The sequence below is a fragment of the Perca flavescens genome, chromosome 17, assembly GCF_004354835.1.
Source record: "Perca flavescens isolate YP-PL-M2 chromosome 17, PFLA_1.0, whole genome shotgun sequence".
In the NCBI taxonomy this organism is placed as follows: domain Eukaryota; kingdom Metazoa; phylum Chordata; class Actinopteri; order Perciformes; family Percidae; genus Perca; species Perca flavescens.
Genome location: NC_041347.1, coordinates 23,634,525 through 23,661,608, shown reverse-complemented (window position 1 = coordinate 23,661,608; position 27,084 = coordinate 23,634,525). Strand labels below are relative to the sequence as shown.

The window sequence follows — 27,084 nt, the reverse complement described above, 5'->3', positions numbered from 1 at the left end:
TGTTACAATTTTACTAAAGCAATTCATAAATATATGATTGATTTATGAATCAGTGAATGAAAATACTTAGTTTAGCACAAAGTAGCTACTAAAGTTTAGTACTGTTTCTACACTGAACTGCTTCCTTCCATTTTTGGGAAGTTTATCTCAGCAGTACTTCAAACTAAAGGCAATTGCTGGCTTTTAATAGCCCCAATCAATACTACTGCTAGCCTGTGTTCGGAGTTTTGCGACCGGATGCGGCAAAAATGTAAAGTTTAATCTATCAACTAGCTCTGCTACCTTCTTCGTTGCTCTGCCTGGTTGTAGCGCTATCCTATTAAGTGCAGAGGGAATTTGAACATTCCTAAGCGTGTTTTTGTCACTGTTTTGTTACTTAAGCCTTTCCCTGTGTTCTTTTCCTAAACCCAACTATTGTTTTTTTTTTTTTTAACAGGCGTGTGACGTCTTTTCCTAAACCCATTTTTTTTTTTTAACAGGCGTGTGACGTTCTCGCGATAGTACGTCGCGTTCTCGGGATAACACGCAACGTGGCGAGGCCACATGGTGGGTATGTTTACATCTGCTGTATACAGCGATAGCTGAAAATGCGTGCAATAACACGCCATTTGGCTTTAGGAAAGTAGCGTGTATGTTTACGCAAAGTCATGATGCCATGTTGATTTGAAAGACAACCGTTTATCCCGCCCCTCGGATTGAGCCCTGCCAATGGTGAGTTCCCAGACCCAACATCTTGATGTGGGTCTGGTTTGTCAGGCTATAGGCTACTACTGCAACTGTGGACATTTGTGTGGAAAATATAATCTGAAAAAAAAAAAATAAACTGAACCATGTGACTCCAAACACAACCAAATAACCATAACAGAAGACTAGATTGTGTATGACTATGTTCCACTATTGTAGCCTACAGACAGTATGATCTTTAAAAATCAGCACTCAGTTTTCGGTCAGTATGTATTTACAAATCATATAATAAGCAGGCTTCATTTATTGGCGCCATGAGGCCAAATATAATCTACAGCATACAGTTGACCACAGATTTTGCTTGTGGGCCAAATGGAATTAAATCTGCCCTCATATTTGACAAAGAAATGAATCGATTTCATTAACCCATCTGTCAAATGTAGGCTATTCCAGGCACCTGGGTAGCTCACCTTGGAGAGCAGGCGCCCATTTACAGAGGCTTAGTCCTCAGCGCAGCAGCTCAGGGTTCGAGTCCAACCTGCAGCCATATACTGCATGTCTTCCCTCTCTCTCTCTCTCTCTCCCCCCCTTTCCTGTCTACAGCTGTCCTGTCTATTAACCCTTGTGTTGTCTTCCCGTCATTTAAATTACAACTTTTTTTTTTCAACATTTCTTTTTTCATTTTCAACTTCTTTTGTCTTTTTTTAAAAAAAAATTTAAATGCTATAAAATAGAATAAAAAACCCAAATTCAATGAAGAGTGTACTTTTTTGTGAATAGCGTTGTATGGAACCATCCACATTATTTTCTTTGACATTTGGTTGAAAGAAACCCAAATTTGTGATGTAGAAACGTTTTGAAAATTGGTCAAATTTGACCCAAAGACAACAGGAGGGTTAAAAATGCCCACACAAAAATGATAATAAAATGTAGGCTATTCCAAGTTGATGGCCTTCCAGTCTTGTCTTAACATCTCGCTGGTTCTTCCTGAGACAAACATACTGTAAATACTAGAACAGACATGTTTGATTGAGGCCGTTTTCAAACAACTGCTCAACTTACTATAGAGTAAAATAAAATTAGTTGAATGCATTACTCCATTTGACCTTTTTGGTGTGAATGCACAGAGCTCAATAAACTTTTGGTTTTGACATTTACAGCATGTTACAGCAGGTGTAAATTATAAAATGAAGGACGGCTGCACTGTTATGACCGGAGCGCTTGAACAGAATGAAGCCATCGATTACAGTATCAGTAACACCTGGCCTTTTCCTGACAAGTCAAAATGTCTGCTGTGAAAAGGCCCATTATCAAAGAAAGAAATTATTTGAAGGTGCTGTGTGTTATCAGGGACAAATGTATAGCATATGAACCTGTGGAGTTTTATCAGCTAATGTGTGTTTGAACTGCTAAACACCACTAATATTACAAACTCAAATAACAAAATAAATTACAACAGTTAGAAACCAAACATTGTTCAGATCCATGGAACTTTATTTTAAATTCCAATGGAGACCCCAACGTTTCCAAAGATGACAAATATGTCACTGTTCATTTCTGGGAAATGTGATGATTTTTTAGAACCTGAAAATTTAGTGGGAGAAAAAAAAAGGTGAAAACTGCATGTAAAGGAACAAAAGAATGAACACAGTAACTTATGTGTTCAGCGTTTTAATTTGTGTATTGTGCGTACTTAGCCTAAAACATTCATTTAGTCTTAACCAGATGTCAAAGTAGCAGTCTGCACTGAAAAAGTCAATGGACTAAACAGTGAGTGAAGGAAGGACATGTTCAACATAAAAAGGAAAGAAAAGAAAGACAGAAATGGACACAGATGCAGATTTTCAGGTTGTGAAAGGGCATTCAGTGAAAAGTTGGCAGTGTGAGCATGTAAAGGAGTAAATGTTCATTATAACACAGCGAAGAGAACAGATACAGTTCTGCTGAAACAAGGAGATACAGGGTCACAGATAGCAAACTAACACTTTTCAGTAGAGCAGATGGAGATACAGTACATGACTGAATGATCCTGGTTATGGTTTCCCTTTAAACCCCCGGTAGGGAGGCAGACAGGAGCAACCGTGTGTAAATGAATCAGTACATAATGAGAATGACTTGCTTTCTTTATCAATAGGAGCTGCTTTGCAAAACCATTGTTCAGGATTTAGAAAATGATACATGTGGTTTCGCCCCACTGGTTTCAGCAGTTACAAACAAGATAAAACTAGCATAAAGAGTTATTACATTTTTAATCAATGTCCTGAGAAAAATTGTTTCAGACTGAGTGGTCATTTTAGGTCACCAGAGAAAAACACATGAGGTTTTTACCAAAGTTACATATCAATAATCTGACTAAATGCTTCCCAGCAAAATTGACTTGATGACTCCCTCCTTCTTTCAAAATACTCATTACTCATACTCAAATTGCTGCCATCAAACCCATTCATGTCATGTTATACTTAGTTGTGTTGTGGAATTAAACGCTGACTGAAATGTGTAATGTGCAACTGTCTTGCTGCCACTACAAAACACATTGAGTTTCTAATATCTGACATAAAAACAGCAACACATTCATTCACAAATAATCCTTGTGGTAATGAAAAGAGAATATTTTAAAGAATCTGTTGGGGCTTTCAAACTACCACATTATGTTTTTTTAAAGCAGAAAGTATACTTGGTATGACAGCTGTACGCTATGAAATATCTGTGATTATTTTCCACCAAAGCTTGTTCAGCTTTACCAAGAGTTGTTTGGTTTTCGGTTCTCCTCCTCCAATCTAACGAGCTGTTTATTAAAAGGAGCATGCTAAACATTTTACACAAAGTTTAGTTTACTCCTCAGAAGGAGCATGTGAACAGCTTATCGTCTTCTGTGGCTCTGGAGGAGCTTTCTAAAGTTTGGTCTAATGCCACATTCACATGACGTTATCATAATAATAAAAAGTTTCCGGCTTTAAAATAATGTTCACGTCAACATCCAAGCGTAGTGTGTTTATCCTCCTTTGCCAAAAAGACTCCTCCATGGGAATCTTTCCCGTCTCTAACTTCCATCCCATAAGGCATCATAAACATGGCATAATGAAATTTGAGAAGCCTGACTCCAAACTATAGACTTAAAGTCAGGACATTTAGGCCTCTGCTGCTTCAATAAATAAATAAATAAATAAAACGTAATTACCAGCAAGAATCGTAATTCCAAGTTGGATATCACCATCGAACCTTTAGCAAAACGGCTGGAAAGACACAATTGCTGGCACATCTAAATAAAAAACAATAATACTAATACAATGAATTCAGCAAATTTAAAAGGGAGCTACACAGTTTATATGTATCTGGTTTCACTTGTTAACAAACTGCTACAAGTACGTAACACAGAAAAAGCAGCTTATTAAGGCTATTTAAATGATGTACATGACATGAACGCTCCCAATATAGAGTAATAAATGATGTACATGACATGAATTCTCCCAAGTCAGAGTAATGGGAGATTTTCTTGTTCTTCCATTTCGCTGTCATTGCATGAATGCATTATAAGACACAATACCATTTTTACCAGCAGGTAGCGCTAAATGGCTTATTTGGATGGTGCCACTGAATTGGTGAAACAGGAAAGAGTACCAGCTTTTCTTTTGGAAGGCAAAATGCAACCCACAACTTTCTATTCAAGCCTTATTTTTCTGGTTTTAAAGATGTGTGTTATAACAATGGCAGAGGAGTGGACAAAAAAAGGAGAAAGATGAACAACTGTCTTATACAGCATTTATCAATCCATATTTACACATTTACACATATTATATAAGATAAACAATTACGAGAATGTGAGTGGAAATATGCTCCCCTATTGAATTGATTTCCATTTGAAAAAAGGATAGTTACACTAGTTATAATCTCTGTATTGGTTCATGGAAAACTCATCTGCCAAAGTTAAAGTGAAAAACACGAGCCTTCTTACAGTATGGGATTCGTTCAGTGGAAGCAGTCGCTAGCTACAAGAAATTTAAAAGCAAATGTTTTGGTAGAGAGACAAGGCAATATGAGAAGTCTTTGTCCGATGACGAAAAAAAAAAAAAACAAAAAAGACATGTTAAAAATATTAAAAGGATCCCTTTATAATGTCAGGAGGTGGTGTACGCCTGGCAGAATAAAACACAGCCCAAAGCATCTAAAGTGCAGAGGTTAAAACTGATTTACACCAGACTGGCACAGCACATTTAAAAACACAGCATAGATTAACAAAAATACACTTGAATAAAAGTTTGACCAAGCAAACATCTGTGGACAGTTCATCCTGGGAGTGATCAGGTGTGTGTTTGTGTGTGTGTGTTGAGTCCATTCCCTCGTGTCATCTTTCAGACCTGATGGCAGCTGGTGTTGCCGAGTGTGTTGTATGTCTGGAATAAACGGTTACAATACGAACAGGGACAAATTAAAAGAGGGGACTTTGCCCAGTTATGCTAAAGTTTAAAACCGTTAAAAATCCAGATGGAGAAGCTGGGAACCATTCGTTCATGGAGGTCAGTCTGATGGGAGTCTGATCCAGAGAGGTCCGGTCTGTAACATGGGACAGTCTGATGATTCAGAGGTAAAGCATTAAGGGCGTGTGTGTGTGTGTGTGTGTGTGTGTGTGTTGCTCGTGTTTCTCCTCCCTTCGTTTAGAACAGCTGGATCATGGACTCCCGAGACTTGCCCACTCCGATCCACTTGACTGAGGAAACAGAGAAGCAGAGGTAGCAGTTAACGGGGTCCTGTTGTATTGCCGTATTGACAAGAAATTAAACATGACTAGGCAAGACTGCAAGAAAATATCACACACAGAATATAAACACATACTGTACTATAAAGTGCCCAAAATGAAAATGTCGCTGTCTGGTGAAGAGTTTGGTTCTCAAACACAATAATAATTGAGGAGGTAAGTTTAATTTAGTTGACAAAAGCGTGCGTGTGTTTTTGTGTACGATCGTACCAGGCACTCCAACGTGCCCCTCGATGAAGTGGACATATTTCTGGGCGTTCTCAGGCAGCTCCTCGAAGCTTCTTACAGCCGAGGTGTCGCTGTTCCATCCCGGCAGCGTCTCATACTGGACCTCCACATGCTGCAACACCTCCTGATTGGCTGTCACAGAATCAATGTGAGCAGGGGTAGGGGGGTAATATCATACCATTAGCTTTACAGGAGACCGCAATCAAACAGATCAATATGTTTCTGCCTTGAAATGAAGCTCTCCATAAATAACAGTATAGGGTGTAATATTCACTGAAGGCAGAGATGCATCAACTCCAATTTTTCACACACAGGCTCACCTGGAAAGTAAGGTATGGTTTGGTTGTCGACTTTGTACGATACGCCCACTTTGATCTCTGCAAACACGTCAAGTATGTCCAGTTTGGTGAGTGCTAAACTGCGGGGACAAAGGGGGACAGGAAGGTAAGAGGACAGCAGAGCTTCTTGCTGAATACATAGGTCGCTTTGCTAACCAACTGATAACCAAAGATTTCTTATGAATACAACAATAAAGTGTTGTAATCCCTATGGAGTTTGGCATCTTGCATTAAAATAAGTGAATAAGACGACAAAAAGAACTACAACTCCTCTCTTGTTTGCAAATTCAGAGGCAAAAGCTGCTTACATCTAACGAAACTCTGCACCTTTAAAAAAAAAAAAAAAAAAAAAAAAAAAAAAAAATATATATATATATATATATATATATATATATATATATATATATATATATATATATATATATATATATATATATATATATATATATATATATAATATGTAATAAATAACAACTAAATTGCTCACCTTTAACTCCCATGATTATGTACTAAATGCACTTCAGGGAACCTCGGATACACCCATACTACACAACTACACAAATTAATACAAACACGTGCACGCTGAACTTACGCAGTGAAACCATTAATCATGTGTGCATATTTGATAAGCACCAGATCCAGCCAACCACATCGCCTTTTCCTGCCTGTGGTCACGCCAACCTCCTTCCCCCGAGTCTGAAGTAGCTCTCCGATCTCCTAAAGACAACAAGACGAGCGCAGACAGTCCATCGGTTGCAGATCTTTGCTTCTCACAGACTTCTTTTTTTAGTTTTTTAGTCTTAGGGACCTCCTACGATTATACATGACTTGAGTAATGGTCGTCCAGGCACAGACACCAAAAATGTTCAGCCATTAACGATCGGGCTTAAGTTTTAGACATGAGCAGGTGTCACAGACAGATTTATTGACCTAACAAATAAAGTTTACTACATCTGGTACTTGGTGGCAGTTTAGCCAAACCTCCTTCGGGTGGTGCTGTTTGAAAACAAAGCTACTCTTCTGCTGTATACTGTACATAATCAAGTCATTACACCATGTTTTGACAATGGCGAATACCGCATGAACCGGTTGACGGTATGACATGTGGATAAACACGTTTTCACAAATGTTCTTTATTTCTCATTTATAACTAGTGTGACAACATACTGGGCAGGTTTAAGTGGCCTGTGTTGAAAGCTGTACACCTTTAAACCTAGTTGTAAACCCACTGCTTTTTCTGTAACATTCTATCCATCTTTGTAGTCAAGTCATTTTATCCTTATTAAAAACATGATTTAAAAGGACTTAGCTCCTATGTCAAGTTTATGGTATGAGTGTGTGTGTGTGTGTGTGTGTGTGTGTGTGTGTGTGTGTGTGTGTGTGTGTGTGTGTGTGTGTGTGTGTGCGTCCTCTTACATTGCTCTGCTCTGAGGGGAAAGCTCCGATGCCGACTCTGGTGGTGTAGGCCTTGACGACCCCATAAACCTCCCCGACATTCTGAGGCGGCATGCCAAGACCCGTACACACCCCGCCCACCGTGCAGTTGGACGATGTCACAAACGGGTACGTCCCTGCAATGACACCAGGAGTGAAGAGTGATCAAACTTTTCATTTATACTGCAGATATATTTATACAGGTTGAACAAACATGCAACTGAAAAAAAAAATAGTGGGAAGATTTGTGTAGAGCTGGGGTTATCAAAGTCTGACACTGTTGCCCCGCACCCCCCTCCCTCCCCCTCAGACAAAGTCGAGACAACTGTGCCCCCTCTCAACATCCCTGTCAACCCTCTCGCAGTGCGCAGTTTAAAAACCCCAGGTCTGGAGGAAGGCAGCACGTCCACTTTAATGAGAGCATGTTTTGATATCCTCTCGATTCATTCATCTTCAAATGTATTTCATGTTTCCTCTACATCACCGACAGGGGTGTGGGCATGGCACTGTGTTTTACACAGGGGATAGGTTTGTAACATGGTTGGCTGACTTGGTTCCTTCTTCAAATCACTGGACACCTCACTAGACAAATACCTTTAGAAATACTCACTGGTCAATGACAAAACCAGCGAGTTCACAAAAACAAGGGAAATGTTCTTCAATGCTGTGACAGAGTTTGGCTTGAGGCTAGTCTATATCCACGATGTTCCACTTCCGGGACTGCTCCGTTGTCGACGAAAACTCCGCCGGATTTCACTCTTTTTCGGCTGTTACCTTTCACTGTCTTTTGTGTTGGAATTTTAAACTCCGGTGTATTTTTGGAGGACTATGGTTAACTGCTCCTCAGATCTCTGCAGGGTTTAGCCAGACGATCTGTCCAATCTGAGTTTCCTGTTGCACGACTAAAACAACTTTTGAATGTACACGTTCCACCAAAACAACAGGCTATTTTGCGTCGCCGCCGTGGCTCTGTCCGGTGCTTAGCGCCAACCATGACGATTGTGATTGGTTTAATAAAAAAATGCCAATAAACCAGAGCAGAGTTTTTCTCCCATCCCGGAATGCTGTGTGGACTGGCCAGACCCTTGTCCTTAACTTCCCTCTCAATAACTTTGCTGCCAGAAAAGAAAGAACCATCGCACATCTGACACTTTCATTTGTCTGTCTTCAGTCTAACCGTACCTGAAGATGTACCTGAAGTAATAGCCACTTACAGGCTGACACAGACATTCAAAAAAGGTTGTGCTTCAAAAAATTGTGTTTCGGCTACTGTCATAAAAGCAAACAAGGAATGAATTTCCACGCCTTGATGCTAGAAGCTGCCCACATGCAGAAGGTCACCCCAGAGAGACTGTGTTATCACAGAAGAACAGGTTCATGAGCTAGTGTGTCCATCAGCAGTCATTTGTCCTGTCAAAGTGCTCTTCTGGCTAAATACAGCCATAGTCATGATACGAGTTTTGCGAACACATAAGCGTAATGTAAAATGATACAGTTAAAGTTGAGGGTTGATGCTACTGTGACATTTGCCACAATTTCTAAATCCCGTATCAGAGATGTTGTTTGCCTGTCGGTGGGCAGGACACTGTGCCCTGATACCACCAGAGTTATTACGTGCATGGTGTTTTGATAATAACAAGCGTTGAACCTCCACTGTAATTTAAATCGGCTCAGTGCTGTCACTGCTTTCAATAATCACTGCTTTGCTTCAGTGACCTGTATCTAGAAGATAAGTATGTTGAGTCTGTGGTGTCATTATCTGAAACAATACAACTGCCTTGCTTTCAACATTGTCAGAGAATTTCTGGATTTAATAATTACTCTGTGATTCTCATCGACTGACTGACAGACTGCTGATACAGGATGCCTTCGTGCTCATGCACAGTCAGGTGGCATTAAATGGTTGAACTGTGAGCGTGCACGTCAAGCCTGGATGCCAGAGCACGTTGGTAGCAGTTAGTAAACTTACCATCATCCCTAGTCTGAGCTCCGAGCAGGCTTTTGTAAAGAGCATCACAAAGCTTAAGTGTTTCAGAGCAACAACACTGGGTCTCAGTAGATGCACTGCTCAGCGCTTTGCAATTAGAAATAAAAAAGAAAATTCTCAGAGAAAAAGGTTAGCACAAAGACATTGGCTTATTTTCAATAGGATAATTGGAAAATATACCAAAGTTAAGAGTAAGGCGTGCTTTATTGTGGTGCACTCTCACACATGCAAACACAGTGATGTACTGACCAAAGTCAATGTCCAGCAGTGCTGCGTTGGCTCCTTCCACCAGGATCTTCTTAGGAGGGCCGTGAAGAGCCTCGTACATGTAGTGCACCCCGTCTCTCACCATGTGTTTGATCCGCTCCACATAGTTCTAAAAAAAAAAAAAAAAAAACAAAAACCTTACTGCAAAAAGGACAATATATGTTTCTAGAATTTTGGTTTTCCTTTTCTTTTTTCTAGATTACCTTTAATTTGATCAGCTCTCCCTCTATGTCAATCTCCAGAGTGGGGTACATACCCTTGTACTGCTGGGCCAAAGCTTTATACCTGTAACAGGCAACATTGATCATTTGCCATGAATTTCTAACTGGGCAAGTATGATACCATAACCATACTACATCTAATTGCAATGAGATTAGAAACACATGAGCCTCACACACAACGTATCTTGCCTTTTTTACTGTGCATTACAGATTCATTGCCCCTTATCAACCATAAGTCCCAGGAACTCCGGAAGAGGAACTAAAGTCTTATGGGCATATTTTGTGTGTCTGAAGAACTTTAAAGATCAGGCAAACCGAGGCAATAACAGAAGAAGCTGTTTTTTTAAATTCTATACAATAAGTGGTGTTTGGTTTGACTAGTCAGTGAAGTTCCACCCTGATAGTTCCTGGGTTTATCAGAAAGCATTAGCCGCTTTCCGACCAAGTAGTTATAGGAACATAGTTATCTTATAGCGTTAAAATCAGAAAAGAAATACACCAAAAAAAGTATGAACTAAATACTAAATCTAATGTATATAGCATATTTGTCATAATTTAAACAAGTCTCCCGAAGAGAAACGGGTATCTCTCTCGCCACCGCCTCTGCCTGCTGCGCTGTGGACGTGTGTGTGTGTGTGTGTGTGTGTGTGTGTGTGTGTGACGGCCCGGTCAGCGAGGTTGTCAAGCCCGCAGGGCACGCTTGTGGAGTTTAATTCTGAAAAGACAGTTGACCACAGGCTCCCGTTAATCTTATGATGGACATGTGTTGTGATATTTAAACAAACGAACTGTCAACGGCGAAATAAAAGCCTCTTATTTACGAGACGGGTCTGAGAGACCTCCAGCTTACAGCGGGGTCTCGGAGCATGACTGTCCGAGCGACGAGCTAGCGGCCGGGGCAGGCGCCTGCTGGCTGTCGCCTGCTGGCTGTCGCCTCACTTCATGGAGCTTCTCAACTCTGAAAACTTTGAAGCAAATTTTCAATTCGGCAAAAATTCCTGAAATAAAACACCCTGCTCTGAAGTAGGAGCTGAAAGAGTTACAGGAACTGCAGCAAGAGGAACTTAAAAATCCCACAATTGGTCCAGTCGGAACACGAGAAATAAAAAAAAAAAAAAAAAAAAAAAGAGTTCTAGGAATTTTATGTTCTAGGAACTGCAAAAATCCCTCCAGTCGGAAAGTGGCTATTGCCCCTGGAGCAGCCATTTTTTGGTGGGGGAGCAGGAACTACATCCCAGAACCACATTTATGCCACGTTCAGCCCTGCATAAAAAAAAACACATCCTCCTGGATCATTTAAACGAGGCCAGTCTGTTGACGCAGTGGGGGTGCCAAAGGCTCAAGAAAAAAAAGAGAAAACTTTTGCTGAATCGCAAACTGACATCATCGGGCCAATAAACTACATGCAAGCATTACTTACTGACTTAAAGACAGTATTTCTAATGTCTACCTTGTGATCGTCAAGGTAAAGATAAAGTAATTACTGGCGTGCCAACTTTCTAAACTAAGTTTAATAAGTTCCTGGAAAAGTGCCTGTAATTGAAACAGTCAATAAACTGAAGCCAAGTATGTGTCGGTGAAATGCAGGTAAAGTTTCTTGAGTTCCTTGGTTGAAGGAAAACTTTCAGCGAGGGAAAGGAATTGTGGCATGAGGCATGAAACAAACCATTACATTACTCACTGACTCATTGCCCAGTGGTCTTTTTAGAACATTGTCGTTGACACACTGAGCAGATATATACGTAGATACAGATGACATCAAAACTCAAAACTCCAGACAGAGATATATTCCTGTACTTCAGACACAGACCTTTCAGAGAACTGAGTGAAGTCAGCCAACAGGTCACATATCCTGAGACCGCTACGTGCTGCCTTGGCTGAGTACACTGGACCGATCCCCTTCTTTGTTGTCCCGAGGCTGGGCAGGACCGAGAGAGGAGGGATGGGGTGGGAAAAAATAAAAATAGCATTATTATGTGATCTCATTCTACAACATACCTTTTTCTTTATGTCATTCATCGAAATCATTGTGAAACTCCAGACCCAGTTAATTAGAGGGAACTCACTGAGTCTTAAGCTGCGTACACACACACACACACACACACACACACACACACACACACACACACACACACACACACACACACACACACACACACACACACACACACACACACACACACACACACACACACACACACACACACACACACACACACACACACACACACACACACACACACACACACACACACACACCTTCTGTCTTGAGTGAGACAGATTCAACTTCTGGAGAAATGCAACCCGATGTCACTTTGCGGTGGCCAATCATGTAACCCGCGATAAGACTTGCCAGTCTGTTTTGAGGCAGTGTGAGATTCCCGCACAACCCTGTGGCAAATGACCGGACCAACTGATGTGTTAATTAACCCTTAAATCGACAAAAAAATGTATGTGACTGTTTTGGTGTTTAAGTGAAGATAAGGATAAAAAGATAAAGATAAAACATGCAGAATCTATAGTTGACATTAGACCTGCCATGTCTGATTGAAGAATCTTAATGACCTTATGGGTGAAAATTATAGTAACTTTTAAACCTTATGTAATAGTCCAGTGCTGAAACAGTGCTGATTATCTATTGCAATGATTCCCAAACAGGGGTACTAGTGACCCAGCAGGTACTTCTGCATTTGCCAGAGGGTACGAGGAACGATTGTAAAGTAGCTTAACTAATTTGAAAAAAAAATGTATTATGATTTGATTAAAGGATACTGGAACACGCTCACTTGCTGTGACACCTGCACACTACATGTAGCAGTTATGCAAGACTGTGTGAAAACTAGTTAGCAAGCGAGCACAGAAGTTTAAACTGTTCAAATAATTAGTAAGTTATTAAGTAATGAATAAATGGCTAAAGGTGCCATAGGTAGGATTGCTAAGATCCAGGACTTAGCCAAAAAATTTGAACATCGACAACTCAACAAAACTAAGCCCTCCTAAGCCCACCCCCCCGGCCCTGATTGGTACATCTGAACAAGGAGCTGTGGAGTTTTGCAAATGGCACACTTTTTTTTTTACCTGCTTCATGTAGTTCTACTCGAACATAGGGTCAGTTTCAGCAAATATGACAGAAAGTTAGTTTTATAAGGCTTACCTACTGCACCTTTAAGATTAACGGTTTTATTATGCATTGTTTTCTTGTATGTCTTTTTTTTGCCCCTGTAAAGCACTTTGTGATTTTATCTGTAAAAAGTGCTTCATAAATGACATTTTACTTACTTACATACTTAAGTAATAACACATGTAATGCTCCATTAGAAGTTAGTCCACCATTCAAAAGGTTAATTGGGTAAACTAGGTTTACTTAGCAAAATGTACTTAAAGTATATACACTACCGGTCAAAAGTTTGGGGTCACTTAGAAATTTCCACTCCACTCCATTATAGTCAGAATACCAGCTGAGATCAGTTGCATTGTTTTTTTAACCAGGGCAGCAGTTTTCAGATTACATTATGTGCTTACATAATTGCAAAAGGGTTCTCCAATGTTTTTTCAGTTAGCCTTTTAAAATGATATCAGATTAGTAAACAGAATGTGCCTTTAGAACATTGGATGAATGGTTGCTGATAATGGGCAATGTAGATATTGCATTAAAGATCAGCCCCTTCTTTCTACAACAGTCGACAACCCTTTTGCAATTACGTAAACACATAGCCTGACGTGGTCCTACTCAGATTCTAGTCCCGACCTCGAATTTTGTGGGCGGGGCTAAATTTGGCTGGCATCCAGGCTAGTAAACACATAATGTAATCTGAAAACTGCTGCCCTGATTAAAAAAAAACAATGCAACTGATCTCAGCTGGTATTCTGTCTGTAATGGAGTGGAATGGAAATTTCTCCATTCCACTCCGAGAGTGTATAGTAAAAGTTCTTGGCTGCTGTGACTGATACATCAGTATGATATACATAACATTTTACTGTTGTAGCAAAGATCACAGAAAACATCCACACACATGTAAAGAATAAAATGTATATACAGTGTGTGATCTTAGGGCAAAGATTGAAGCTACTGTGTCCGGTCATTCGTAACTAAAGAAATTCGACACCTGTTTTTGTTTGTGTAGATGTTTCTATAGATACTAACATGAGTTGATTCCAATTGTTCTTTAACTGTGACCAAACATTTTCTTTGAGTTTGAGCTGTAGGTTTTTAGCATCTTAGTGAAACTACAGGACTGCACGTCTCCACATTGTGTTTCTAGTTTTGAGCAAGTTAAGGTTAAATTCTGGCTTCTGATCTGACTCTGTGATTTCATGCTGCTTCGACTTCCAGCAGCAGTGTTCACAGACGCCTGGAGATCCTGGAAATCCACCAGCCTGTCTTAGCAATCAGCTGAATGCTTATAATGGCCGTGCCATTAAGGCACTCTGGTGAACATGCATTTACTCCACACACACATGCCCGCACGCCCGCATGCACGCACGCTGAGTGTTTAGGGCTTCGGTGTCTGAACTGGTTAAGACAACCCAGCTTTGAACAGGAATACACTGAATCTCTCTTGGGCTTAGTATTGCGAGTGCTCCACAGACTCAGCTTAACATTCCTCTCACATATGTCAGCATGGTTCACTGCCCCGGGTTAATTCATGTTTGGAATAAAATTGTTTTAAAATGGTGTGAATAAAATAGACTGCTAAATACCTGGATTAACTACATTAAATACTCGGGTCTTAAAAGAAACGCCATTTACCGGGAAATGCTGGTTTATTCAGTTTCTTAGTAATGAAGCACTGCTACTCTGTCATGTTGTTCATAACCTCTACCTGCTCCAGGGCTGCTACTCTCTCTGTCTGTCTGAGCTCTGGGAGGACGCCTCCAGGCAGAGCAGCGTGGAGATCATATGCATGTGTGTGCGTCACTGTGGAAAGATATTTCTGCCCCTATGAAAAGTGAAGATGGAAGGAAATGTCGATTTCCGTTCCATCCTAATTAAGATATTAAAATAAATGTATATATAGGGTTCAATTAAGATAGATCAATGGCCATAGGCCAGCCACCAGAGGACTTTGGTTGTTGAAAATCTCTCTGGATTTGCTTTAAACCAACAATTCGCAGTTGCTGCCCTATGACTTTGGAACAGGATGCTCCCTGACATTCGCACTATTAAAGACGTATCTTCTTCTTTTTTTAATTTTTTTTATAAATCCAACCTCAAAATGTATTTATTTAGAATGGCTTTTAATACATAGTAGCGTTGTGACATTTTTCTTTCTTCCTCCTGCTTCTATGTAACCTTTTTCTGATTTTACTGTATGCTATGTTTTATTCTTGTTTCTTGATGTAAAGCACTTTGCATACCTGCTGGTGGCTGCAAAGGGCTATACAAATAAATGTTGATTGATTGAACGATTGAATCATAAAGAGCAGTGTTTAGTAAAAGTGGTGCATAATTAAACTTAGATAAACACCTGTCATTCTTCCAAACTTATAAATGCTGTAATTTGGTACTGATGGCATATTTTTATAAACCATTTTAAACCTGCAATAACTGGGGGCAGCAGAAACAAGCGGTGAACACAACATATCAGCAGCTGATATGGCAAATCTGTTTAACACATCCAGGAGTTACGTACGTAGCAACATTAGCATTCATTTGGAGCTGTGATTCTGGCCACCAGGCGAAAATGTCAAATACTTACTTCTTTTTGGTCTATACTAACTGCTATGGGAAATATTTGGCTCTTTAGCTGCTAAATGCTCCACTATGTCCACCAGCTAGTCACCAACTGTGTCTGCCTGCTGTTCATTTAGAGCTTTTTCACTGAAAACCGCTGCCTGCTGCGAGAGCGGTAAGAGTGAACCAAAACAGTAAAATTGTGGGCCGGACAGCTGGTGTAACTCACTGTAAAGCTCAGTAAAGGCGAGGGGAGCTACAGATTCAGGTGATAATTGTTCATCACCCTTTTTACATTGTCATTTGATACTTTGCTTTTATAAAAATATTGATGACTGCTTTTTAAGTTGGGAGTGCAAACTAGACTATGGCTGACACTACTTGCTGCACTTTATATGTGGAACAATATCAAGGCTTTGTGTCAACAGTATTCTGTACTCACTGTTAAGATGTATGCTTTTAAAAACACACAGTGTTTCCCACACGTAGACTAATGTGTGGCGGTGCGCCTTACTATCAACACCGGCCGCTGCACATTGCTTTTAGTTATTCATTTCTTTTTTTTTTTAAGCGCTATTTAAAACACGTTCTTCTGCATTTCCTTTCCCTGCTCTCCTCAGTCTCTCTGTCTCTCTGTCACTTGTCACTTGTCACACACACACACACAGAACAGACTGTTCCTTGGCAAACAACAGTGTTACAATCAGTCAAACTGTAAACAGGTTGCTTACTTCTTGCCTGCTTGCTCTTGTCTCTGCTGTTCCTGAACACCATCAACTGCTTGGTGGAAGTCAAACACTGCAGAGGAGGAAGAGAGGGGACACACACACACACACACACTTCAGAGAAAGCCGGGCTCACACATCCCCAAACACGCACTCATCTTTGCATGCGTACATACAAACATTACAACACATAAAGGACTTACCAATATGTGCTCGGTCTGAGATGATCAACCTTTTCTCCCAGTCTTTTAGACCTACACACACACACACACACACACACACACACACACACACACACACACACACACACACACACACACACACACACACACACACACACACACACACACACACACACACACACACACACACACACACACACACACACACACACACACACACACACACACACACACACACACACACACACACACACACACACTTTGAGTCTCACACATGAAAGCAGTCTTGTTCTGTTACTGTAGGTCTTTAAAACAACTCACCTTTTCCTTTGCTTTCATTCTTTTCTGCCTCTTCAAACAGGCCTGGCAGGTGAATAACAACACCGTTGCCTGAGGGGGAAAATAAATGAGTTGCTGTTCAAGTTTACAGTTGGTTAAAACAAAGTTTGATGGTTGTGCGCAAAGAGCCACCTGCTTTATATAATGTTCTTGGGCCTGCAGCATGTATCAACTAAAAATAATGTACAGGTCAACTCTCCTCAAGGGTCATATGCATAAATCCAGGAGTTGGGAACAATTTTACCAAAGAGTGATTTTCCCTAAAACAGATCCTTTTTATAAGAAGTAAAATCACAAGTTTCTTTATACTTAAATGAAAGTATCAATATTACAGTAAACATTTTACAAGTAAAAGTCCTTCAAAGACTGGCTATAAGTGCCAAATGTAAAAGTACTCATTATGCAGAATGGCCCATTTCAGAATAAAGCATAATAGATCACTGGATAATAATTGTTGATGCATTATTGTTTAAGCATCACTAATGTTGCGGCTGGTAAAGGTGGAGCTACTATGCTGCAGGTAGCTTGATCAAAAATAATACATAATTGTTAATCAGTTGATTTATATTTTGTATAAATAACTATAAATCTGCAAAGAAACAAGTTACTAAAGCCAAAAAGTCAAATAAATGTAGTTGAGTAAACAGAACAATGATGGCTTCCAGAATTGGAGTACAAGTATAACTTAGCATGATATGGAAATACTTAAGTGAAGTACAAGTAGTTCAAAATGTTTCACTTTGTTCAATTCCACCACTGCATCTTGCACAATGTTACGTGCGGTAAACGTACATGATTGTTGTCGCACAGTCTAAAGGCATCTTTATCATCTATCTGAATTCTAATTATAAGTTACATCTAAACCAGAGTTAATGTCTGTCATTGTGGCAGCCCCAAGTCTGTATCAACAGCCTAACTCTAATGTTAAGGGATGTGTCCTGTCAGACAGAGCTGGCCTAAATGATGCATTTTCACAAGAGTATTCAATATAACAGCTGGCACTAATTCTTTTTTTAATTGGGTTGCATTAACTGGAGCAGGCAAGGTAATTACTTTCACCAAATTAAATGTAAGAAATGTGGAAAAAGGCTAAAAAAAAAAAAAAACAACCAACAAATACTCTTTCAGTGACAGAGATAAAAATCATTTGCAGCTCAAGAACAGGAGAGACTTGAACACAGAATTGCTCCAAAAGCTGGAGGCCATGACAGTGTAATAAACAGCAACATGTTTCCACTCTGAGACAATGAAACAATTATTATTATGATATAATAATATTATTAATAAATTATCCATGTAGTTGCATTTTGTCAAGAACAGCTGATAAAAAGTGCCGTTTCTTTAGGTAAGAAAACACTTATACCACTATACATTTTTTTTGTAATATTTGTATTTTGTGTTTGTCTTGGTGGTTGGTTGGTGCAACATGCTTTGAAACACCATAGATCCAAGTGCATGTCACACATGCTGAAAGTCTTTCTGAGCGTCCGAGCCAGCAGAAGCATTAATGTGACATATATCAAAAAAGAAAAAGCATAAATGTGATTAAGTATTGACGGATCACACAGCTGCAGATGTTAAAGTATAGATGGGCAGGGGGGTTGAACGCCAGAAAGAAAGAGTAAGACACCATTAGCTAATGAAGTTACTGCAGATGAGTGGATGTGATGTAGCCTGCAGTCTGGCTCTGTGTCAAGCTGATCACACTCACTGTAGCAGTCATCAAAATGGAGGCCGTTCTTGCTGGTGACGAAGAGCGCAGCAGGCTAAAAGAGTCGATCAATTCATCAAGAAAATAGCGAGGAAATATGGCCTTGGAACGAGAGTCTGTGCGTAATGGTGTGTGAGCAAATGGTGTGCGTGCTTCAGTGTCAGAGTGTGTGTAGATCGCACAAATCTTGAGTGTGAACTTAGAAGTGTTTCTGCATCTGTGTGCATTACACACCAATGAAAGCAGTGACCTTGGGGTTGATGATGCCGCTGGGGAGGAGGTGAAAGTCGTACTCCACCGAGTCGACCACCACTGTGTGTCCTGCGTTGTTTCCGCCCTGCAGAGAAGAGACAGACAGCGATGAGGAGAGACAAACCGAAACACAAAGAGGCCTAACTGAGGCTCTGCGATTCTCTTTGGCTGTGCTGGAAGGCAGGGTAAATAGTTTGGCGAGTAGCAACAAACATCATACATAAACCGCTGGCCACTGTCTGTTAGTGTGTGTGTGTGTAATGCTCGGTGCTGTTGCTTAGAGACTCCTGCTCACTACGCACTCAGATCTCAAGTGAAGGTCTCACTCCAGTGTAAACTTGCTGATAAATGTGTCAGCAAAGGAAAGTTTATATGGATTCAACATTACGTAAGTAATGTTCTTGAACGACACCCAGAAACGCGTCCTGTCAAGACATAATGCTCCAAACTCCTACACTGAAAAACAAACTGCAGCTCAGTCTCAAACTTCAATCCACAAGTTGCCATCATCCAACAGAGGGCATGTAGCTTGAGGAATAATTTATTGTTTTGAAACCCTCTTACAAGCTACCCTGACTTTTTTGGCACGTATCAAGTCCAAAAACCAAGGCCAAACACAAACCAAAGCTTTGACAATCAATCAGTCAAATGGGCCTGATGGAAGAACAGTTTTGTATTCTTATCCTGCTCTTATACGAGCAAGTATATGTTGCAAGTCGGATTCCCCAAACTTTTTTTTTTAACTACACAAACTTTTTGTGTAGTTAAAATTGCTTGTTTCAGCCTGATGAATGCCACCTCTTCATGAGGAGGTGTGTTCGTGGGATTTCATTTATGCCCATAAAATTGCCATGTAATATTATATATTAATATAACCTGTTCAACTCCGTTTGTGGCTGAGAAGTTTCATTCTCAAAAAAATCTCTTTAGAGTAAAAATTATTTCAACCGAGTAGCTTCCAAGTCCTGCTGGCAGACAAAAACAAACCAAATTTAGTGGTATAAGTAAAGCGGTATTAGAGGGAGTACAGCGGTCAACCATGTGTCTTCAGAGCTGCACTGGGACAGAAATAAAAGGATAGTTTGACGTGAAGTTATCAGGTCTTTCTTAAGCACAAACAGTCCAAGACTAATATGAGAGTTGGTCAAGGGGACGTGACATCAACATTATAGCCTACAGTTAGGTAATGTTACACTGTTAGTGCAACAGAGTATGATACTGGACAGCTCATTAAATCGGCAAGCCACGATGGTGAACAGAATGTTAATTTTGCATCGAGTTTTTGTGTTTTCTGTATCATATTTAAACTCTAAGTTCATTCAAAATAAAAGATTGGTAAAATTGACGAATGCCACAATTTCTCTTTCATCACTCCTACGTCCCACCTATGAACAAATTTATTTGTACAATTGGTTCTTGCATGAGGCCCAATGACACTGGTTAACAAGCAGCTCAAAACTGGGTGACAAGTTACAACATAATGCACTTAAATATATGCATTGGGAGAGCCTGACCTGACAAGATGACTTTTTAAGGTAGCTATAACAATTAGACATTAAAGAAGTAGGGGTGTAAACACGTTTTGTCACGATACAATATTATATATCGATTATTAGGACAACGATAAAATATCGCAAAGTCTGCCACGATATGATTTTGATTTGATTCATTTCAGGGGCCTGCGACCGATACGAGACAATACATAAGCCTATTTAACACAATCAGTTACATTTATTAACAAAAAGAACCTAAAATATGATTTGACATTTAAATTAAAAACAAACTCTTTTCAATTTCAAAATTAAAAGGTGCATCTTTAAGATGACGAGATGTGTATATATATATTTTTACTGGGTATCGATAATATTGGATCGTTGAGGATTGAATCCATAGATCAATCCAGATTGATCTATCGCTACACCCCTAAAAAGAAGACATTACATTTAGATATGTTTTGTTGTGTAGAACGATGCACATGTATTTATGCAATAAATAAAGTGGTCTCAGGAAATCATGATTCAATTGTTAAGTTTGGAGAAATACTAACACTTTTGTGTAGTACCCAGCCAATCTTCTGCCTAAATACTGAACCACCGTGGTTGGTTGATCAATAGGAACAACATTTTCAAACAGTCAAAGACGGTGTTTAACGGTGACAATATGTGCTTGCTGGGTGTTAATCTGGACGCTGTATACAGTACAGGCCTGCACATGATTAAGCACAGCTGACAATGGGGGATAAAAACGCAAAGGGAGAACAGGGAGTCCTAGGACGACAATGTCACAATCTGACCTGCATTGCTCCTCCCTGATTCATTTTCACACTCAGAGGGGTTATACTCTGCAGCTCATGGACTTAACAGATGGGGAAAAATGAAAGGATATTAGCAGTGTCACCGCTCACTACCTGAGGAGCCAATTCAACTTTTAGTCCGTCCTGTGACCAGGATGTGTTCCTAACGCTGTAGCCTGTGGATGTAAATCAAGCACAGCATGTGATTCGAGCACATGGGGGTTATTCCTGGCCACAGCAGTACCCTGAAGGTGGAGAGAGGGACAGATAAGGGGCGGGGGGGAGGGGGGTCAGATGCCTCTCCTTTTTAGATACTTTTACAATCCATCCCATCCCCCACAACTAACTGTGGTTCTCATACAGTCCTGTGATCGGCCTCTTATTCCCGTCACGAGAAACTCAACTTTTAATACCCACCTGCTAGTGTGCTGTGTTTGTGCACTGCTATGGTAACGCTGATTATCCATTGTGTGTCTGAGATTAAAATAAGAGGTTCAGAGGATTTGATTTAACAGAGTGTTGTCAGGAAACATAAGGCACAATTGATGGAGACGTATTCTTCACACCCGATTGTCTATATTGTAATTTTACTATGTTGGTTTATTCTGTCCGCCGTGGGAGAGGGATCCCTCCTCTGTTGCTCTTCCTAAGTTTCTTTCTTTTCTTTCTATTCTAAGGATGGAGATGCTGTACAGATCGTAAAGGCCTTTAAAGCGCAACTCTCGCCAAAGTGCAACCTAGTGCGACTGTTAATTACTTTTTCAATGCAATGGATACTTACTCATTACACATGGTAAATATTGAGATTGGTCTCTCATTTTGTAAGATCATCACACATTCATACTTCAGTAACTAGAACAAACGGAACTATCTTCTATTCTGTTTCCTGTTGTTGTGATAACAGTGCTGGGTTTTAAAATCATTATTAATATTATTAGCAGCTGTGACTTTTAACGCAGCCAAAGCTTGTGTTAACTTTGTTTTGGATTAGTCAACCAAATACAACTTTGAATTGAGTATGCAGGAGCCTTTACGGAGGCTAATAAGCAAATGATCTGCACCACTTTCTTAGGTAAAGCCGATATGGATATATGATATTCCACAATAATGACTGCTGACTCTCCGTCTCCAGAGATGCGTTTTGCTGTTAGGACGCCCCCTCAGCTACACACCCCCTCTTTACGTTCTTGTAACCCCAACTGAAACTTTAAGGATCTTAAAGGTCTGGACTGTAAGGAACACCGAGCAAGACTGCTGGCAAAGCTTATGTTATAAAAAGATCAACGCTATCTGCTACAGTGGCCCCCAACAAACATATATACACACACACACACATCATGATGTATGGAGGGGACAGACCACTGCCAGAAAGCGATTTATTTTTCCATGTCTCCTGCCTCGACAGGACTGCAGTAACAAGGAAGCTGCGAGGCTTGAGGGGGTCCTACTTATGTCAACTTGTTATCAACAGGGACAACTAATAGTCCACAGAGTTAGTACTAGCAGTCAAAAGATTAGCAAGATTGTCTAGAAAGCTGAGGAACATGGTCTGAAGTAGGTATACAATAATAACTTATCGTAGATAAGATGTCTATAGCAGCGTACATGTCCCCCAATGAGTTAGAAAAAATTGCAGCACAGAAATGCAAAGATAATTTAGTCTCCATTAGGGGTGGAATGGTACATGTATTCATATTGAACCGAAACGGTACGCGTGTCACTTTATGATCGCAAGTTTGGGAAACCTTTGGTTTCCTTGTCAGTTACTGAAGTACAGGTGAGAGAGTGGTGGATAAGACGAGGACTGTGTGTCGGCGTTGTTGGGTATGCGAGTAGAAATACATCTAACATGCTAACGCATATCCGACGCCATCACCCAGACAAAAAAAAAAGTCCAACTTCTCCTTACAGTGCTTAACCAGCCTTTAGATACACATACAAATAGCGGCAAAAAAAAAAATTACATGTCATCTGCAAGGCGCTTGTATTCACTCGTAGAGGAACTTGGCTTCAAATATTTGCTGTATGTACTCGAACCTTGTTACAACATGTCGTCCCGTCCACACATGAGGCAAACTCTGTCTTCAATATACAACCAAAAACGGACTACTTTACTCGTTATCCAGCTGACTAGCATGACAAGCTAGCGTTAGCTCGTTAATAAGCGTAATAAAGCAGGGGTGGTATAGTTTGCAAGACTAAAGACACGGTTTTATTCACTCGCCTTTTGTGGCCCATACATTTTTCAATCTGTTGTCATGTATATATTATGTGCTTTGTCCCATATCAGTTATTGTTGACAAATATATTAGTGTGTGGCGTATAAATGAACTTAACTTGCACTTACTACAATGATGGTAATATTTAATGAATAAGTGTGTGTGTGTGTGTGTGTGTGTGTGTGTGTGTGTCTGTCTGTCTGTATCTGCTATTTGGGTTACTTACCTTTACGCAACTATTAACTAAAACAACAAGTATGTATGTATTGAGTTGATGTAAATTAATGCTTTGTTTTTTTATCCGATTAATCGATTAATCGAAAAATAATCAACAGATTAATCGATTATTAAAATAATCATTAGTTGCAGCCCTAATTATGTGCTTACATAATTGCAAAAGGGTTCTCCAATGTTTTCTCAGTTAGTCTTTTAAAATGATATCAGATTAGTAAACAGAATGTGCCTTTGGAACATTGGATGAATGGTTGCTGATAATGGGCAATGTAGATATTGCATTAAAGATCAGCCACTTCTTTCTACAATAGTAGACAACCCTTTTGCACTTATATAAGCACATAATGTAATCTGAAAACTGCTGCCCTGATTAAAAAAAAACAATGCAACTGATCTCAGCTGGTATTCTGTCTATAATGGAAATTTCTAAGTGACCCCAAGCTTTTGACCTGTAGTGTATGTATGTATGTATGTATGTATAATTAGTATTTTTTTACTTATTTAACTGTCTAGTAAAGTTCAAACACAGTGTTTAAAAAGTGCAATCCACATGTTTATTACAGTAAATAATAATCTAAATACTACTAAGTGTGGTAAAGCCACATATTTGTTTTTATATTTCCACAATTTGCACCATAGTTTGTGTGATTTGTTTCTGACTTTCATATGAATGTTTACACCAGGCTTGGTCAATACTCAATATACTACTGTGATTGAAGTAGTTCAATAAAAGATGTCATTCATATAAATTCATGCATCACCTAATGTCATCATCACATACAGGCCTGGCCTCCAGGAAAGAACTGTTTAATCTATCTAATATTGTGTTGTTCATACTATACAATGATTTAGTGCTTGTCTTTGTTGAATAATACAGAAAAGGAGCTTAAAAAAGAATTGCATATTAAATCGCAATATTGGTGAAAAATTTAAATTGCAATGAGATTATTTTCCAAAATCTTTCAGCCCTAACAGAAACTACTGAGAGCTGCGAGGGTTTAAGGTCTACTCAACAAAAATAGGAAGTACTCCACATTGTTGTACTACTACTAACACACAGCCAAACTGAACTAAGTTGTTTACACGTTTTGTTGCCAAGACAAAACAGAAAGCGATCATCATTTTGAGTTGAGCCAGGCTGACTGAATAAACTCTATACAGTTACACGCATCGGTACATCAGAGACCACCAAATATGACCAATCCTCCACAGGCTGGCTGGACTTCAGCTTTCTTAGAGTAGATGTGGTTTAAGTTCATGGCTCTAGGCCATCACAGAAGAGGGGCTAGTCCTCCCTCAACTGCTTTCACTCAACTATTCCTGTTCAGGGAGATCAGGGACAGGAATCTTTTCACTACACAGTGGGCAAAGAGTTGAGAAAGCCCTGACCATGTCTACAAGACAACAACTCATTGCATTTCAGAGTCTCCAATCCACCTGGTTTGCGTGAGACAACTAGAGTGCATGCAAATTCAACGAAGTGCCAGAAGTTGAACCACCAACATTATGACAGAGTCCAGATAAAGAGCTCACATGGATGTCACTAAAGATACAGCTTGATAAGCTAAAATAACAACAATCACAATCATGTGATGTGTAATAACAGGGAAGGTGAATAACAACTCCCCATTAGCTGCACACTCACATCTCTTTATACATCTGTTGGTACATCCTGACGCATATGTTATCAACACATGTATGCGGTCTTGTTTCGCATCCTGTCCCCTGCCAGCCTGTCCAAAATGATAAGGTGGTGTATGGGCCCACAGAAGCAGGATAATGTGTATGGTAGGGCTGCAGCTAACGTTTATATCCATTATTTATCAATCCGCCTATTATTTTCTGGATTAATCATTATGTCAATAATAATTATGTCAATAAAATTTCAGAAAATAGTGAAAAATGCTCTTTGTAATTTCCTAGAGCGCAAGGGGACATCTTCAAATTGAATATTTTATCTGACCAACAATCCAAAAATATTCAGTTCATTATCAGGTATGACAAAAAAGCATCAGATTATCACATTTAAGACATATGAAACCAGCAAATGTTTGTTTGTTTTTTTCTTAAGAAAAAGGTAAACAGGTTGCCATTTTTTTTTTCTCGATGACCTAATTGAATAATTGACAAATAGTTGCAGCTCTAGTTCATGGTGTATATGGATATGTTAAACTGCAGCCTGCAAGATCAGGACAACATGACAGGACAAGGTGTTTTTTTTTTTAAAGCACCTGAATGCACAGATCAATAGATCAGGTCAATAATCAATAACTGGCTGAATTGACAATGATAAACTCAAATTTTTGATTCTGTCTGTAATATTTATACCGGACTCCAGGAAAAATTTATATTTCATATTGTGTATATAATAGACAAGTAAAGGCATGTATTGCCTATTTCACACAGCTACAATAGTCTGATTAATTCACACATTTTCTAACTTTATTGGCGCTAATGCAGCCTTCAACAGCAGAAAAAAAAAGACCAGAATAATGCAATAAACACAATTCTGTATGATACAGTACACATCCTAACAATCTCTCCCAGCTCTGTACATTAAACTTGTAATGCATCGTTCAGCCAGAATGAATAAAAAACCTGCAGCCAACATTAGTCGAGTCTTTTTGCTAGCTAACTGACCAGCTTGAACGCATTGGTGACCATAAAAGCCCAGTCTGGAGTGATGCACTTGGTCACTTTAGTTAGCCAAATGTGCCTTCAGCTATCTTGTCATGTGCACACGACAGGAGTCAGTTCATCACAGATATTATAGCTTACTAAAGAGCTAAAAGCAGCTAGCAGGAATTCAAGGTGACATTAGCAAAAAAAAAAAAAAAAACTGAGAACACACTGTTGGTTAGCTAGACATCTAACTTAACACCGCGGAGAAGCGAGTGTTACCTGCGGAGTTTCCGGGTAACTAGCTTACCCGGGAAACGGATGCATGACAAGTGAATGCAGCATGGCGGGGGATAACCAACCTGACATCTGCACACCATATCCGCGTCTTGTGCGAGCAGATCCACAACTTTTCCTTTCCCCTCGTCGCCCCATTGAGCCCCGAGAACCACGGTCACTCTGTTGCCGACTGGCGGTCTGGGTGCATGTTTTGTCGGGCTGTCGCTGCCGTTTGCGGCCCCGGCAGGTTCATGACTCCCTCTTTCCGACATTTCTGCTGGGTCGCTGGCTGACTACACTTGTGCGCCTTTCGCACCGTGCTGCTGCTGCTGCACCAAAGATAGCTAGAGGAGTCAGAGGACTGAAGGAGCTTCCACAGCAACGTTAGACGCGAGGAAGTAACACACCACGGCCACGCACATGCGTACAAGTGTCTGAAATTATTTCCATACATACACACATACATACATACATACATATGTGTGAACAGAAAAAAAATACGCAGCTGCAGCTTTATACCTCATGCAAATAACTTACTTGTAGTCTTAATTAGGATGAAATAAAACAATTGCCCCCCCACATGTTTATTATTGTAATTGTATGGATTTATCCGACATAGGTTTCTGTAATCCGACAGCACGTGAA

General features: G+C 39.9%; 1 protein-coding gene across 2 annotated transcripts; it reads right to left on the bottom strand.

Annotated features, from left to right (window-relative positions):
* Nucleotides 1-2,339: 2,339 nt before the first annotated feature.
* Nucleotides 2,340-26,868, bottom strand: adss2 (adenylosuccinate synthase 2). Of its 2 annotated transcripts, none has more exons than XM_028603409.1 (13): nt 26,523-26,868; nt 18,778-18,880; nt 16,815-16,883; nt 16,515-16,565; nt 16,318-16,384; nt 11,723-11,830; nt 9,895-9,976; nt 9,674-9,800; nt 7,420-7,574; nt 6,596-6,720; nt 5,986-6,083; nt 5,648-5,797; nt 2,340-5,389 (listed from the first exon to the last, which is right to left on the bottom strand). In XM_028603409.1, the coding sequence occupies exons 1-13, from the start codon at nt 26,709-26,711 to the stop codon at nt 5,337-5,339; spliced, it is 1,377 nt and encodes a 458-aa protein (XP_028459210.1). In that variant the 5' UTR covers nt 26,712-26,868; the 3' UTR covers nt 2,340-5,336. The 2 variants fall into 2 exon arrangements, with proteins under 2 accessions (XP_028459210.1, XP_028459211.1); XM_028603410.1 differs by having other exon boundaries at nt 18,794-18,880; nt 26,523-26,678.
* Between the last annotated feature and the right edge of the window lie 216 nt (nt 26,869-27,084).